Source organism: Perissodus microlepis, chromosome 9 (assembly GCF_051167445.1).
Source record: "Perissodus microlepis isolate ML-2025 ecotype Zambia chromosome 9, ASM5116744v1, whole genome shotgun sequence".
NCBI lineage: Eukaryota > Metazoa > Chordata > Actinopteri > Cichliformes > Cichlidae > Perissodus > Perissodus microlepis.
This window is the reverse complement of record NC_140469.1, coordinates 20,928,936-20,947,234: the sequence shown is the minus strand read 5'-3', so window position 1 is coordinate 20,947,234 and position 18,299 is coordinate 20,928,936. Positions and strand designations below refer to the sequence as shown.

The 18,299-nt window shown below is 40.2% G+C and overlaps 1 protein-coding gene across 7 annotated transcripts in view; it reads left to right on the top strand.

The window, feature by feature from the left end:
- asap1b (ArfGAP with SH3 domain, ankyrin repeat and PH domain 1b) overlaps window positions 1–18,299 on the top strand; it is an 81,855-nt gene that overhangs the window by 20,302 nt on the left and 43,254 nt on the right. For all 7 annotated transcript variants that reach the window (XM_084939570.1, XM_084939564.1, XM_084939569.1 and 4 more), the window contains exons 2-6: window positions 7,963–8,035; window positions 13,533–13,678; window positions 17,187–17,261; window positions 17,714–17,763; window positions 17,968–18,097. In XM_084939570.1, the coding sequence (XP_084795696.1) occupies window positions 7,963–8,035; window positions 13,533–13,678; window positions 17,187–17,261; window positions 17,714–17,763; window positions 17,968–18,097 (474 nt within the window). The remainder of the gene's footprint in view (window positions 1–7,962; window positions 8,036–13,532; window positions 13,679–17,186; window positions 17,262–17,713; window positions 17,764–17,967; window positions 18,098–18,299) is intronic.

Below are 18,299 nucleotides of genomic sequence, written 5' to 3'. Positions count from 1 at the left end.
AACAAAAGGTTTGGGCAGCAGGTGGGTGGGTCGTCTGCATTCACGACCGCAGCTGTGTGTCTGAGCTGTATGATATGATAGAGCCAAGAATGGGGGAAGAAACTGCCAGAAAGTAGGTGTAAAGCAGGCTAAAAGGAGATGAATTGCATATACAAGGTCTCTGGCCATGTTTAATATGAACCTACACCACTGTAACAGCATATATTTGACAGAAATGATGAAAGGTGTGGTGGATATTGTCGAGTGACCGATAGGTTTCTTGCCCCTTTGGGAGGCACTGTGTTTCTGACTTAGTTTTGCTTTTGTTTTTGAGTAGTTTTGGTTTCACTTTCACTTGTTAATTAATTTTATGTACTAAAATGATTCCCTTTGTGTCAGTAAAAGAATTGAAAAGTGTGTCTATAAATAATTGTGTGACCAAGGAGTCCATTTCAAGCATCTATATGTGTGGGTTTCAAAGAATGACCAAACTACAGGACATCGTCATCACATCTTGTATATATCAGTATAGGAGGATTTGTGCTCGTACCTTCTTGTTTTTTAGTGTGAGGCTTCAACATTATTGGTTGAAGAAGTAATGGTCTTCAAGCAGGTTACTGAAGGTAGTCTAGGTAGTCTTTTACTCACATATGATTGATATAGCTGTCTAGAGTTATAACTATCTTGAGTTATAACTATTAAAAGTGGCTAAACGATTCATGACATCACTTACCCCATTTATCTTTTATATTTACAGTTGGGGAATTTATCTGTAACTAACTAACTTTATATCCTCTAACTTATGGTTGGGTCGTTTTTTTGCTTAAGGAAAAATGCCTAAAGGTTGCAAACCTTCAGCTCTCAAGTATGAACATTTTTACAGTGTATCAACTAAACAGTAAATCGATTGGTTACTGAGTCGTGATCTTGATGATTGATATTAAATTAAATATCTTTTTTTTTTTTTTCTGTCCTCAGAAAGAAAACGATTGCACAATTTTTGCAAGTGAGATTGGCTCATTCTTTCTTTTTATATATAAAGCAAGTACGTGACTCTTTCATAGAGATGCTGCAGGAGTTTGAGTTTTCTGGCCAACAAAGGGTTGAAACGTAAAAAACTCAAATTGTCACTGAAGTGTATGAATTTTTTTTCAGCTCCTGATTTTTAATTGGGCCTTTTATGAACTTTTAAACTCTGTGTTGCTGCTGGTTAAAAAAATCTCCTTTCAAGTGTTATCTCCCTTCTTCATCTCTCTTAAGTAAACTCTTGACTTATTTGACTCCATATCTCACAAACTTCCCATAAAAACGTCCTGACACTCCTGCTGGAATCTCCAGGATGGATCACCTCTTTTCTGTGCTTCATTTTCTCATTAAACACTTCATCAACATGCATCACTTTGTGTATGGGTGGAGAGATGAGCGCTTGCTGGCAGATAAAAACAATCCTTTGACTATATTGAATAGTTGTTGGCCTCTTGGAGAGCAGAGTTTGCCTGGTTCCTAGGGCTTGCAAATGCTGTGTGCCAAGAAAGCACTAGTTCATTGATTTCTGTGCGTTTTCTTTTTGCTTTGTTTTTTTTGTCTTTGCACTAAAAGATGGGAGAAATGGGTCTAACAAACCACTTATCAGTCACATTTTGCACTAATGTGGCAGCCAATGTGAAGCACGCAGCATAAAATGGATATTAGGTATGATTTATTTGACTTGCTAATGTATGGATCAATAGATGCGAAAACAAAAGACTTACAGAAAAAAGAAAAATGGCTGAAGAACCGTTGTTTTTTTCTTCCTCATGTTTAAACTGAATATTTAATTAAGAAAACACACAGAATAGATTATGGGTGACCCTTTAGGTGGCGGTGCCAGCTGCTCTCAACATGAGCACCACATAGGTCATCTGCCTTATCAGCCTCTGTTTTGTGTCTTCATCCTAATCAGCGCACACTGCACCATAGCCTCTGAGTAATCACAGATCTACTGACCGAATCCGAGCGACGAGGGTGGGGTTTGGCATGTTGCAGAGAGGCGATTTGAGAGGAAACGCAGCTTGTTAGCGAATGTGTCAGCTGTTACGGGGACCTAATCTGTTGTCTAATCGCTTACATGGAGTCGGCACAGTTAGAAAAAAATGAATAATTCCCCTTTACAGCATGTATAAGACACAAAGCAATAGTTCTGCTCTAATTTTGAAAGATCTGTTTGATAACTCGAATTCAGATTCATAGTTTTTCATAGTGGAATAGACTAGATTCTGTTTACATTTTATTGAAATAGAGGTAAACTTTTATACAAATCAAGGGAGGAGATGTCAGCAGAAAAATGGTAAATGCACAATAATGAAAGCTGAATGTGGTGAATGTAAAGTTTTGGCTGTTAAAGAAGAGAAAAAGACACAAAGTGATTCTCTAAGAAAGGTTGATGTTGCAAACTTATAGCATTTCCGGTTAATGAAACTTCACTTGTTCTTATCTGTGGTTTGATTAAAATATTTGATATTTATCTGAAGAGAGTTATATCCTGGTCTTAAATGGTTATATCCTGGTCTTTAGAGTTTTTCTGCTATGCTAAACTGCTTTGCTGCTATCTGTAGACTCAGTGAACAGAAAATGGAGTAACGATGTTTGATTTTTAAACCCAGTCAAGACAAAAAACAAGTGTTTTGCTAACCTATCACACTACTCTATGTTGGTGGCTGCATGGACAAGGGGCTCCACGGTGTAGTGGTTAGCACATTCACCCAACATGTGAAAGATCAGCTGTTGGAGAGCAGGAGAGGAGATGAGCCTGACTCTTACGGATTCTTAAGCTAATACTCATTCTTTGGTTACAGCGTTTATGTCTATTTGCTTGCACAGAGCCTATGTGACCAATGCAAACGCGGCGGAGCTGCTGATTTGTTGAAAAGTGCGCCGGAACAGGGATGGGCGTAACAGTGTAAAACAGCATCAAAGATAAAGAAATAGCATGAGAAACTGTTTCACTGCAGCTCTGTGTTATAACTTTGATCAACTCGGATGGTTGCCAAGGACTAACAGCAGAGTAACATGTAAAGGATGGTGTGCAAAGGTGTTAACTGGTTGTGTGTCGGTCACTGCAGAGACATGTTTGAGTCAAAAGCCAGCAGCTGAAAGTACCTCTTAGGGTGGTTTCATGGAGAACTCTTTGTAGCATCAAGCAGTTAGCCTGCATGACTCTCGGATACATGCAGGAGCCCATTCCTGGAGTTTTACTGTATGGCATGATTGCTGTATTTCTTCTGTTTACTTTGGTGAACAGAACACGATAAACTAAAACATCAAAGGCTGCATCCATGAGTACTTATTGACACAATTTAAAAATGCTAAGTAGGGGAGGAGGTTATGACTGTGAGACACTTGTAATGACTTCTGTAATAAATTATCCGCTTATCCATGACCAGCGATCAGGTTTATCAACAGCGTACTTCTTTCTGTTAATAAAACTGTCCCGAAAGCCATTATACTTGTATGTTCCTGCAAAATAAAATGTCAGAAATCTGTGTGCCTATATACTAATAAACACCTTAGATGAAGCTCTCAGTTGTTTAACCAGAACAAATAGGTGACAGGTGGTGTTTGATGGTGTGAAGAAAGAAAGGAAATGAGCACGAGTGAAAGTAGCTTATGCAGTGAGTACCCTGACAGCAAACATTTTATAATGCAACCTTTTCTCTGATAATACGCTCTATAGGTAGATATATAAACACTTGACAAAGTCCTCAAAACCACTTTTGTGGTAGTTCCTGCTACAGTCTCTGGGAGATTTAACCATGAAGCTGCACACATGCATGCACACAGATTTGCATGATAATATGATACAATCTGCAGTTCTGCAATCACTCAGCTGTAACTTGAATAAGACAGCCCCACTGTGCTTTTTGAGGCTAGTTACTCAGCACACATGTTGTTATCAGAGAACAGGGGTTTCAATATATGTAACCTAATGTTTGTGTCATCATTGAAGTATGTCTTCATACTCTTTGAAGACTTTTATCATAGTAATTATCAGGATAATATCATATACGAAGGCATTATTGGAGAGATTAGAGGTTTATTAAATTTTGTACTGGCCTGTTTGGACCGCTGTTTAGCCAAACAGACACGGGGCTAAGTAATGAGGCTGTGTGGGGAGGTATGTGGCTGCAGAGACTGTTCCCATGTGCAGAGGGTTCAAAGGGCTCAGCCCTGGCAAAAAGGGCCCTGCGGCAACAAGCTACTGCTGCCATAATTGGGGAAAAGCCATGTAAAACTGTCCAAGGGAGGCCAAGGACAGCTTAATTATGTTGTGAAATTTAATTAGCCAACTGGTGTGTGTGTGTGTGTTTATACGTGTATGTGCGCGTGCTTCTGCTTGTAACTGAGTGACCTTGATGCGATAGAGCTTTTATTGTCTATTTTGAGAAAACGTGGCAGATTTATGGTTTTATTCCCCGCGGTTAAAATGGGTGGATGGGAAATGCTTGTGCCGTCAGAATGCATTATTCTAAAAGCGATCAATGCAGGCTTACAATTTAAATCATTCAGCAGAGGCAGGTAGCACAGACGTGCATTTGTGTTCCTCACGTGTCCACTTTTCCTGAACGTAGCATGTTTTCCAGTTATCTCTGCTTCTCCTGCAGCAAATGAGCCGATAATAGGTGTCACACAGGCAGATGGTTTTCAGGGTGTCACAGGTGATTTTCATGCTGCTGTTTTTGCAACACATCCAGTTTATTTAGCTCACTAGAGGGATAAATGCTTGACCTCAGCATTGTTGTGCCTGCTCTTTCCACGTGTGCAGCACTAATCTCTTGTATTAAAAGTAAACATCTACCTTTCATTTTTATTAAGCTATCTTCTAATTAGTCACCCGGGAAATACGACAGGTAAACAACAATTACAGAGAAGGTGCTATGTTAGAATATTCCAGGGAATTATCACTCGATTAAACACGTTGTCCAGCATGAGATATGCTGTCAAATTAAAAAAACAAAAAAAAACAACTTTAATGAGAATTCACTGTTTTTATTGGGTGTGAGGTCATCGTTGTTCATCCACTCCCTTTTTTATTCTTGGTTAGATCATTTTGATTAGGTGTGGCAGGTTGGAAATGGTCTTACGTAGCTGTTTTCCTCATGCATTTAGTTATTATATTGATCTACTTCATGCTACAGCATTGCCATTCTGAAGTTATGTAATAAAGGCAAACAGCAGATTTATGATTGTTTTTCTGGTGTGTCATAAAGTCATAAAGGGGAAGAAAGTTGGTAAACAGCACCAACTTTTTTGGATACTGACTACCAATCTGATACCAGTGTTAAATTAATACGCTGTAATGGTCACTCTGAAAGAGAGACTATGAGTGCATTGTTTTACATGTAAGACCTCAGGCCTAGAGATTGGCTGGCAACCCCTTAGAAACCACTGGTTGCTAGGGTAAAACCTGTATTCCCTGACCAGTTGGCGCATTGTTAGCAAAAGCAGTAAAAAACTTGTGATTGCTTTGGTCCCTAGCAGATTGCAAGTGGTCTCCCCCAGTTCGCATGAACAATGCAGACTTGTCTGCAAACATGATGAAGTGCCAAGTGCAAAAGAAACTGGAGAAAAACTGTTCACCTTCAAAATAAAAGCTGCACTAGGTGATTATTATTATTATTTTTTATTTTTTTAAACTTAGCCTCAGCCTGTACCCTCCAGTAAACAAAACCTAACTGGTTGGGGGGATGTTTTTTCCTAGCGACCAATGGTTACCAGGCGGTAGCCGGCCAGTCTCTAGGCTTGTGTAACATGAGGCCTGATTTAAACAGTACGCTCTCCTAAAATAAAACATAAAACTGTGAGGCGATCACTGCGCATCTGGACAAGACTTGAAAAATCAATCTTTAAGTTGTGTTCAAGTTGTCCTGAATGTAAAGAAATGACTTCCCGTGGGTATTGGACATTGTAGTGGTTAACACACTGAAAGGAGAGAGATTCCTGGTTTGATCCTGGGAGAACCTCTTCAGGGTTACGTCAGGAAGGGGATCTAGCATTAAAAAAATCAGCCAAATCAAACACCTGCTACCTGCTGTGGCGACCCAGTGTGAATAACAGAGCAGCCGAAGTAGCAACAATCTGATCGGTACTAGAGATGGACCGATCCGATATTACGTATCGGTATGGGTCCGATACTGACCTAAATTACTGGATCGGATATCGGAGAGAAATAAAAAAATGTAATCCGATCCATTAAATATCAAAAAGCACCTCACAAAATCTTACACCCAAAGTTTTAATCTGATGTAAAATGTATAGAAGTCCATTACTGTATATAGTAACTGTTAAGTCTGATATACCCTAGTAAGCTGTAGTACTTTTTCCTTTCCGAAGGTACCATCTGTGCAGTCTGCAGTTCTGTTGAAGAAAGATGTTGAATCTATTTAATTATTCTTGAAAAATAATTGATTTCTGTGCATTTTTTTTTTTTCACACTGCATCAAATTTAAGTTGATTACGTCGATTAAGCATCATGAAGTGGAGGGTTCCCTATTTTTTTATTTTTTTTTTGCTGGGAGTTTGCAACCCTATTAGTTAGGTTGCTTAATATTTCTGCTAAGTACTCTTTAAAATACCAGAATAGGGAGGATGGAGCAGGTTTAAGTTTATTAGATTGATCAGTGTTGCTGAACTATGAAATATTTTGGGTGCAGTGTATTTTTTGCATACAGGTATAACAGAATAGCTTTAGTGTTGTTGTTTTTTTAAACTTGAGCTTGAACTTATACAAAATGCAGCAAGATATTAAAAAAACAGTTTTATTTATTAAAAAACACACTATATCGGATTCATATCGGTATCGGCCGATATCCAAATTTATGATATTGGTGTCGGTATCGGACATAAAAAAGTCGTATTGTGCCATCTCTAACGGTACTGGTATAACAATTTGGAAAAGCTGGGATTTCTGTATCCCCGCCTGCTTCAAACAACAGTGACCACACATTATGAAGGCTGGGTTGCCAAGCTTTGCAGAGTCAGTTGACCTGTGAGTGAATAAATGCTGATTTTACCCTTTCCCACTGAAGGCAAAACCCAGATGTTCGTGGGTGTTTTGTTTTTTTGTTTTGTTTTTTTAACCAACTGAGAAAAGATTTAACAAGATAGGATGGGGAAAAAAGCAATAAAAATGAAAACGTTTATAATTAAATTCTGAGCTAAGAGGGCGTCACAATCTAACATTTCACTTATTCACTGATGTAATTAACTTTAGTCTTTATCTTTAAGCGGTGCACAGGATTATGTCAGTCAGTGCTGGGATTTGTGACGGGGAAATGTGAGTTATGGGGTGTGTTCGAATGTGATGTGACTTCAGATGTAGTTGTTGTTTTCTCTGGCAGGGAATGAGCTGAGCAATACGGCCTCATGGTGAGATTTTCTTGCATGTGGATGATGTTTATGATGATGAATTTTCCTTGTGTGAAGCCATATTTTTTAGGGGGGGGGGTGACGGTTGTGGATTTTGCATTGAATGGCTTTTGTAGTACTTCTGTACATGTAACCACCGGTGGAAGATGCATGTGTTTTTAGTATTAATACTGGTCATTATTTTAAATCCCTGGTGCTTTGTTTGCAAAGCGCTAAATATTAATCTGTGAAACTGCAAGAAAGTGAGATGTATAGCGTGCAGTAACGGCAGGTCAGCCTCATTTTCGTGTGAATAATTTGGAATAATAAACAACCGGTAATTGCACAAAAGTTCTGCTTGAAATGATGTGTTGAAATGATGATTGATGCCTCGTTCATTATGAATGAGCACTTCAGCTCTATTATTGAGCAAATATTTGTTGTTCTTATGCCGTAACCTCTTCAGGTTTGGTCTACCATTAAAACAAATATTTAAAGGTTGCAAAGTGTCTTTGCTGTTTTCTGATATAAATGTTCACAGTCACCTTTAAAGGCATGAAACCACTTCAAAGGTGTTAAAAAGCATCATCTCTTCCTCAGGCGCTGGACCAGGACCGAACCTCCCTGCAGAAGGTGAAGAAGTCAGTGAAGGCCATCTACAGTTCAGGTCAAGGTGAGAGAGTCTGTTTCTAAATCTGTCAGGCTTTGCTGTGCTTTGACTAATGTTTGGATACAGCCTTGTAGCCCTTTCCTGAAAGTCAAACCCCCAGAGACCAGGATTTGTTAAATATCTTTAATAAGAATGAGGGTTGCTGCTTTTTTGTGTGTGTGCGTGTCTGGAATGCAGCCTTGTGTTGGACAGATGGTGTTTGTTGCATGTATCGGGCCGTCCCAGAAACCAACACCTGAGTTTGTTTAGTGTGTTGCTGTGACATGGATCCTCAGTAATTTTCCACTGAATGCTTGCGAGAGCCTCCTCCCTGTAAAATGACAGTTTGTGATGCTTGACCCACAAAAAAAGTTTATTTTTTCTCCACAGAAAAGAGTCTGTTTACCTTTGTCTCATTGTGGCTCTTCTGGAGAAACAGCTGGGTTAACTTGAAGCCAGCTGTTACGCAAGTTTTTAGTTTCCTCCGAGTTAAAGTAAGATAAAGGCCTTAATCCTGTTAGTGTTTCATATGTGATACACTTGAGTTTTTGAGACCTCTGCATCATTGGTGTGATTTATTTATCTATTTTCCCATGAGAAAGCTGATGTATACTATCAGATAATGCACAGAAATGCCAATAATTTCATAATTGAGGCTTTAAAGGGTTAAAGTGATTGCAAAACAGAGACATGGGCGTCGCTCTGATGGTTTGCTCAGTTAAAATATATTTAAAAATTGGGATATCAGTCCCAGCAGTGTGCCAGCAGTGCTGTGGTGGCAACTGTTTGATCAGTTTACCCCGAGGCCACACAAACTGAGATTTTTCTTTAACCTAAGTCAACTTCTCCAAAAGCTTTTCATCATTTTTGCAGTAGCTGAATCACTGGTGTAGTGAGAATAATGGAAAGTTGTATATAGAAATGTATGTTTTAAACATCACAGGCTGGGATTTCCTACATCTTATCACTGTGTTGTCATGTTTGGCATTGAACCCTGGCAACAAAGTCGGAGTAGCAAGATTTACAGCAGAAGCCTTGAGACTAATCCTAACCTACCCCTTTGTTTCTTTCTTTTTTTGCATAAAAATGATTGAAAACGATGATCGAAAACTTGTATTAGAGCATTTTAGAATATGTGTCATAGATCTTACAGATCTAACAGTCCTGCTACTGTGATATGAGGAATTTGAGTTTAAAAACTCAAACTATTATTCAAGCTCTGCACTGACACCCCATTAGTTTTAGAATTAGTTTTAGAATGAGGATCCTCATACAGGAGCCTGCTGACTGCTCGCCTCATATTTTAAAAAAACAAAACCAAAAGATGACCAAACGTCTACTGTCAGGGCCCCCAAGCCTGAGCGAGAAACTCCATCTCACTTTGTCCTGATCTTATTTTAAATAAATACCTTTGTCCTTATAAATGTTTTCCTGTTGTTTATATTTTGAATCTAAGCCATTTAAAAATGTTAAGGTTGTTTTATTTTTTTGCTATTTATCTTATTTTGACATGTGTGTTTCAGTCTTGCTTGGCCTGGATTAAATTGATATGAAAATTGTTTATACAGAACTGTGCAAAAGTCTTGAGCCACCCCTCATTTCTTAATATTTTGCCATAAGAATGTGAAATGGGTGCATACACGCAAATGGAGGTTCAGGCATGAAGATGGGTGCACACTATGAAGCTACAGCAACAATATATTAATGTATTAATGGAGAAATTAGATTTTTTTAAATGATGCTGGCTTTAAAGACACATCCCAGAAAGTTGATGTAGCTCATCTGGATTCAGTGTTTTCAGTGGTAGAAACTTTTTGTCATGTCATCCAAGTAACTTCTTCAGTCTTGGTCATAAAAGTCTGAGTTTGTAGCCCATTGTTAGACAGCTACTTCTGGTCATTAAGCAACAGTATGAGGTTAGAGGAACCTGCAGGCAGATAGATGAGTGATGAAATATTTCTCCCTCTGAAAATGCAACGACCAAACAAACCTGGATTTTTGAGCATGCATCAAAACACCTCCAAAGACGCTCTTTACCAATCAGAAGCAACAGTGCTTATTATAAAATTACCAAAATTAATGAAGATACATATAATATTTTGTGTTCTGTCTTATCTTTGGTTTTGCTAGGATTTTATTTAAATCCTCAAGGTCGTTTCAATTTTTCTGTGAGCTGTTTTGTAATTTTTCCTCTACAACTCCAACAGCTAGCAGCAGCAGGTGCTCAGGTTTTAGACGAGGCACGATGAGGTCACGTCGCCTCAGACGGAGATGCCAAGTGTAGTCTGCATAATGGCCGTCTTCCAGGTGGCTTGTTTCTGTGTACTTAAATTTTCAATTTCATTCATGTAGAAATCACATTTGTATGGAAAACAACAGAGAGCTTACACTCCTCCCAATTTGACCCTTTTGTGTGACTCCTCTTTGGCCTGAAACTCAACAGACGATGGAGATGGAGCAAAGTTTTCATGTCTCATAAAGTCACAGCAGCCAGCCACAGAAATGGGAAGTGTGCCAGGTTGAATTAAACTGAGTTATTCTTTAATGCAGCTGTCATGCAAGGTAAGCACAGTGAGCAATAAACATCCTGGGTTACATTGTTGTGCAGTTTGAATCCAGGGAAAGATTTGCAGAGTATGCAAATGTAAAGATAAAGAAATTATGAAGTACTAGTTGCAGAACTAGGGATTGATTTTTTTTTTTTTTAACTGATTCATTAATGTAACAATGAAAGTGGAAGGAAATTAAGAACTTGAACTTTTAAGCTTGGTGAATCTAAAGACCTCTCATGCTACCCCTCCACTGTAACCCACTTCTTTCCTGCTGGGCTCCTAAACCCCTTAAATACCCAGAAAATCTGTAGAAAATACAGAAAATACAAAACGTCCTCAATAATAACTTCAGGACTGTTTGAACTTTGAGTTTCCACTGTGACGCGCGTCCAAATTGGCTGCTGTGGGGACTAAGCTCTGCGGGTTTCTAGTCTCACCTGACCTCCCTGCCAGGTCTCCTCTCTAGATTTGGCAACAGTCTAAACACGTCCCCCTCCACCTCCTCTCCAGCTTAACGACAGTGACAGATGGATGCTGCTCTTTGACTGACGGCTCTCGGGGAGTTTCGCAGACCCTGAGAACAACGTGTCTTGTTACACTGACAGTAACTGTATATAAAGAGGACTTGCTATTGTCAAAATGTATAAAACAAAGTTTCTCAGGAGTGAAGGTCATGTGTCTTATTTTATTGCTTGTGTTGCTGCTCTGCTGAAGGAACTTTCCACTGCAGGATCTGCTGAGTATTTCTGCCACATTTGTCTTATTGGGAACATCCCTAGGAAAGATTTACACTTCTGTTTGTTTCAGGTGTGTGTCTGTGTTGCCTTTGAAAACAAAAAAAAGATGCTGGACTGAAATACTTTCTCTATCCACAGCCTTTTTGTTTCTCACTTTCTTTAACTTGAGCTGTAAAATCTTGGCTTTAGAACATTCTTGGTTATAAATTTACAAACCTCTCCAACTCACATCCAGATCATCAGAAATAAATATGTGCAAAGCTGAAAGCAGCTGAACTTGATTCTATAAAGTGAACTTTATGGTCCTCTGAAAAACCTCCTTCGCTTTGATTGGCTTTGTTAGTCCATGTTAGAGACCGGGTTTGCAAGAGGCTGCATATTCTTCTTTTGGTCTCTATTAGAGTAGCTTTGCATAACTTTCAGATCAAAATAATGCTTATTTATCTTATTCTGGTGCAGCCCCTCAGTTTATTCAGCTCCTCTCCCTCTATGCTCCAGTCACATGATCTCAAACATTTGAGACTGATCGCATGACCACAAATTATTGCAGCCATGTTCACTGAACCTGTGATGTCACTGCCTTTGAAACAAAGACAGGGATCGGGTCTGCGGCACCTCGTAGTCAGCTGCCGTCAACATAGTGAATTTGGTGTGCCAAGACAGCAATAAGACCGAGTCAGTCTGCTATCGGTTTGCTGTTTAATGTGATCAAGTTGGCAGTTTCATGCAATCGGTGACATTTTGGTAAATTCACATTTACTAATTACATTTGGAGTCCAGCCAGAACCTCACAGATCTGAAGCATTAATTCAGAGATTGCTCCATAAATAGTCATAGTTGCATCAGGTGGCTATTTAACAGCAAAACCCCATAGGCATTTATTGCAACCTTTCTTTTGAATAGACTTATAACCATAATACAATCAGCTGGGAACCAGTTGCAGAGTATGAGATGAGTTGCAGATGATCATCGGTGCAGACAGAGTCATATTTATTGCAACGTGTTGAGAATCTGTCTGCGCTTTTATATTAGATGATGCTTAGACTGGTGAAAGTTTGCAGTTGTCTGAGAGTGACTGTAGTCAGTCCAAGTCAAATCAAAGATTGTGGGTGATGCAGTCTCAACTTCTGGGAACTATTTGGTTGCAATTTGTAATTGGTCATTAAATAAGAAAAGACTCGATGTAATCACTGATCAAGCGTTTTGTTTAGTCTAAAGCACAGATGTCAAACTCATTTTACATCATGGGCCACATACAGTCCACTGTGGTGATGAGTGGACCGGAGCATTGTATCAGAAACGGACAGAAAATAAGTAAAGGCATAACGGGTCCGCTTTAAAAAAAAAAAGTCGCAGTACTGCCCACTCAAGGATTTGGCCTCTGGGATGTGAAGGGTGTGGGTGAAGGGCCTCCAGGTGTTACTAAATGGTCCTCAATGAAATGACAGGGCAAGTGTGTGAGTTTTGAAGTTTGAAGTTTTCTGCTCTTGCTATTTGGAAGATAATAATATTATTATTATTATTATCATCAATAAAGTATTATTATTTTTTATGTCTCGTCAATTAAATTCTGAACTGTTCGTCGAGTGAAGAGCTGCGACTTGAGATCAAGTGCGTGAGTTGGCCCAAATCTCTGGGACGGAGACTGGGAATCTGGGTTGATGATTTCACTCGGAGTCGTTTGCCATCCACTTAGGCCCATGCTTCTTCCTATACCTGACAGCCAATGTGTGGTACATGGTGTGTGCGACACCTCTTTTCGATTGCAGCTAGATACAGAGTGGGTCAGCGACTGTAGCAATAACTACGGTATATCAGAGGTGTTGTCTTTTCTTTTCTTTTCTTTTTCTGAACTCATAATGCAAGCCGAGCGCTCTCCTCTGAGTGGGTTTTAGAGGTCATTAAAGGTCATCTTAGAAACATGTAAAAGGATCTCAAGATTTTCTGATATGATGTGGAGAAAAATGCCCCAAGAAGCAAAGTTTCTGGCTTTGTTTCTGTTCTCGATGTTTTTTAACAGTTTCAAAACAGGACATAAGAGGTTTCACTTCTTTTTTTTTTTAATAAGCTTATACTTCTTAAATATTAAATGTCTAAGCAGAAAGAGCTTTTAAGGAACTTAAACCCTAAAACTGATTCAAAAAACATATCACTGATGTTTTTTCCCCTCAGGATGTCATTAAAAGTTATAGCATTTAAACTGACCACTGCCCCATCCCCTTCTTTACACAGACCACGTCCAGAATGAAGAAAATTACGCCCAGGCTCTGGATAAGTTTGGCAGCAACTTCATCAGCCGGGACAATCCCGACCTGGGAACAGCCTTCGTCAAGTTCTCTTCCCTCACCAAGGAACTGTCGGCACTCCTGAAGAACCTGGTGAGTCCAGCGTGTCAGCACTCAAAGTGTCATTAAAATAAATGGCTTGGAGAGCCTTTACTGCTGGCCTGGTCTATGCGAGGGTAGAAAGAGGAATCCTTTCCATACACAGCTTACGTTTGCTGTCTTCACTTGGATCAGTGGGATAGATTAGGATTACTTTAGTTTAAAGGTGAAGATTGAAAGGTTGGATGAAGCAGCTAACACCTGAGTTATGCGTTTGTACAGGTTCCAGCTGAACAATACATGTTCATTAATCTCTGCTCTTGCCCGCGCAGTCAAAACCATCACGGCGACTGGACAGTATAGCTGACTTTATCCACCTTTTTCCTTACCAGACGGGCTCTTATCTGCCTGCTGTGGATTTCCCCTGACGTTTCTGTTGAATAATGTGTCCTGTTTGAATCCTCTGTGAATGATTGTTGTTGGAAGAGCCAGACCACGCGCTCTCTCTTTCTCTTTCTTTTGCTCTCTCTCTCATCCTGTGTGGCTCACGGGGAGATTAGACTCCATAAATAAACTTGGCAGCACCAGGAACAACTGCATGCGTGTTTGTGTGCATGCGTGTCTGTGTGGAAACCACCTTAAATCACTCACCTGTCTGAGCTGCCTGCATATTGAAACAAACATCTCTTGACTTTTTCATTTTGAGTATTTCATCGAGTGCATTTTTCAGACTTCAATAACGGCGCCCTGAGGGCAGCTGGTGTGTGCGTGTACTACAAATGAGTATCGATGAGCGGCGCTTGCCCTAGATGTCCTACATGTGTCATCAGCTGAAATTTAAGGATTTTGCAAACAGATAGAAGCAGCTTTTCTGTGTCTTCTTCTCTGTTTTCCTTCTGAGAAGACAGTGACAGTTTCCAGGATGGCTGTTAGAGCACATCGGCAGCCGGCCAATGAAAGATTGATTCTGACAATAGCATATGAAAGACAGGCACTTAAGAAGCACATTAGCGCCCATTAAGCATTGTTTACTTCCTCGAACGCTGCAGTGAGGCGCTGTGGACTTGGCTAACAGCAACAACCGGGACTTAAATGCTTAGTGGTGTTGTGAGTGACCTTGCTGATCCTAATGGTTAGAGCTGCTGAGCCTAGCTGCGGCAACCCGAGCTGCTGCAGACATCGTTCTTTTACGGACTCACTTGCATGTGCGCCATTTTCCTGTGGCGTTTGCTCGTTGCTTCAGTCAGCTGCAGCAGGAATGTGTTGATAAAGTGCAGTGAAGGTTAAAAAAACAAGGCTGGTGCTGTTTTGTTTTTCTCTCAAATCCAAAGATGCACTGAAGATGCACTGCTTTAAAACCGTGCTTTTTCATTTCATTTTAATGGGATCAAAGGCCTGTGTGTAAAGTGGAAGGAATGGTTTGTACTTATTACTTATCTGCGGACCGTTTTAGCATTTTTCAGCTCATTGTTTTAGTTTCACATTCCCCGCTTTGGTTTTGATTCATGCTCATTACTTTAATCTGACTCAGGATTCATTGTTTATCAGTTTTCTTATAGATCCCTGATTTTTTTTTGTTTGTTAAAAAATGGTCCTACTTATGTGTTTAGCTTTTTTTTTTTTAACATAATGTTGAAAGCTTGTATGTGAATCAGCTGTGCAAAGACTCCACCGACATGTTTGATGTTACTAATCCTGATTTATTGAACAAATCGGAGCTGGTTGCCAAATCCCATTATAGTCTAGCCCCCAGTAAAAGTTGTATTCAACACTCCATGACCCAGTAGCAGACAAAGCTGGTGATTTGCTGCCACAGCCTTTAGCAATTAAACCACGCAGTGCTAACTGGAATAGTGGAAACCAAAAGTGGGGCACACAAGAGATGACTCGACTTCCCGGCACTGGACATTCGATGGAAGAGCTCCTTTCCCAACAGGAGAAACTGGCAGTGTTGTGGTGGGCTGCAATAATTTCATGTTATCTTTATGAACTCCTACTGCTAAGAGTAAATATTACACTAGACAGTCATGATAGATGTTGGACAGGTGCTCTCACGTCTGCAGCTTCATGCAAACACTGAGCTGAAACTGATTAGACGATCACCTCTTGCAGGATCTCTACTTCTGGATTCCATACTGAAACCAACATCACAGACTGCTTGCAAACTTTCAGTGAAACTTGTTTCTGAGTTCATTTCAGGTGATGAATAAGTCACGCAGATGTTGGTTATTTTTTAGAGCCTGACTACGAATAGATTCAGAGTTTGTCATGAGGTCCTAGAGCAGGAGTGCCAAACGTAAGGCCCAGAATTGACTCCCATCCGGCCCACTGACAGTTTTTCAAATGCTAAACATTTACTATCAATTAATGAAAACTAGTTCTAATAAATGAGAACTTTATATGCTAAATTTGGAATTCCAGGACCGTCTATGCACGACTTAAAATGAGTTTCACATTCCTGTTCTAGAGGCATTGGATCATGTCAGATGCATTGCATTTGCATAAAATAATCTAGAGTTTATGCAGATGTCCCATCTCTGGATGCGTTGCACAGGCAGTAGACAATGAACGAGAAACACAGAAGTGCGAGATCCTGTGGACACAGTAACACTCACCAGGCAGCCTGAAATGTGTCTAAGCCTTACTGTTGGTGTTGTGGTGTGTGTGATGAGTACAGCCAGACTATTACTGCGTTGTCTTTTTTAAGGGCGACTGATGCTGATCCCATTTTTTTATGTATCTGCACAGCTGTGATTCTATTCTGCTGAGAGCATTTGAAACAATGAAACTGCTCTGCTTGTCAACAATGTGCTGACACCATTCAGCGGTGTTTACCCCAAGTTTCTTCCTGTGTGTAACGTTGAGTATGCTGTCAGCACTTGTTGGACATCATATTAGCTAAAACCGACATGTCTGTTGCAATATTTTTCTATCATATGTGTGTTACTTTGTCTTTGTTTGCAACTCGCCCTACTCAATCACGTGTTCAACAGCCCAACTTGGCACACAGGTACATCTTAGGACCCTGAAGGTCCTTAACTATATTATGACGTCATCACGTTGCCTAGCAATAACCTGGCAATGGGATAAAATTACCCTTGCACTACTATACAATGCATGAGTTGTGGTGTAATAGTATGAGTCGTCCTAAATGTACCTGGGGGCTGCAGTTTTTAGTGTTACCCAAGAATTTAGCAGGGTCTGTTTTCAGCTGTGGATTGCAGGAAATAAACATTTGGTCCTCTGGTGGCTGAAGGTTTAGTAGCAGGATTGTAACCTACAGTGTATTTATGGTTAGACTTGCTATGCTCATGAGTAAGGAACATTTAACCCGGTGTTTTAATACTTTTGGACAGATCTGTGGCACAGCGGAGTGAGTTATATCGAGCTCTGGCTGCACAGACAATACTTGTTTGTAATAGAATTTCATTGTTGGTTCTTTTTGTGGTTTTACTTGGCAGTCCCTTTAACGTCTGCCCCTGACGCTATGGTTTGATATACGAACTATGTTTTCTCTCCTCATTATAAATCCTCTCCCTCCTCCTCCTCTTGTCTCTTTCAGCTCCAAAGCCTCAGCCACAATGTGATCTTCACCCTGGACTCGCTGCTGAAGGGTGATCTGAAAGGCGTGAAAGGGGTAAGATTTACTTTAAAAACAATTTCTCTTCTTCCTCCTCCTTTTTTCTCTCTCTCGACTCTTCCGGGGCCCCTAATAGTACATCTCAGTGGGGCAGGGGGATAGATGCCCGGTCAGCCCATCTCTCTATCAATTACAAGTTGTGTGCCTGTGATTAAGAGACTTGGAGGATAGACGGGGGAGTTAAGAGAAGAAACTAAAGATCACACTGTAAATCTCGCTGAAGTAAACACTGCTTTTGTGTTGTTTAAGGCGAATAACTGGGCCATGAACTCTTGATGTTTGAGGTACAAGGAGGGGCGTGGGTGCTCGTTGGGCATTGAGGCCATAAATCGAGAGTGTAGTGAAGCATTTGCTGGGCCTCAAGCAGCGATCCAACTCTTCAAATAACTTCGTCCCTCCTGTGACCTCTTTTGTAGTTTGCTGATTCTTGTTCTTCTGTGTTTCTGCAGGACATAAAGAAGCCCTTTGACAAAGCGTGGAAGGACTACGAAGCCAAGTTGTAAGTGGATAACTTAAGTGTGCTGTTGTATCTGCGCTGTTTGTCATTATGAGTCAAGCTTTATTGACATTACAGCAGTTCTGCAGGGGCCCTTAAAGAGTATCACAGAATTTACAGCACACAAACCTAATGCGAAAAACAAATAAAGGTCACATTTAGAAATGTAGCCCTTGTAATGATTAGTCCTGTGGTTTTTTTTGTCAGTACAAAGATAGAGAAGGAGAAGCGAGAGCACGCCAAGCAGCATGGGATGATCCGCACCGAGATCACCGGGGCCGAAATCGCAGAGGAGATGGAGAAGGAACGGCGTCTCTTTCAGCTCCAGATGTGCGAGGTAGGCCTTTGTTTACGTCTAACAGCTCTATATTTGCAGGAGGCTCGCTTAAGAGTCAATGATTAAGATTCAGTTTAGAGAAAAACAGATACAAAAGCAACAATTTTGCCCAAAATTGTAAAAAATAAATAAATAAATCACAGAGGTAAGACTTTATCTTAGTGGGATAAGCGTTAAAAAATACACCAGCATACCCACTAGC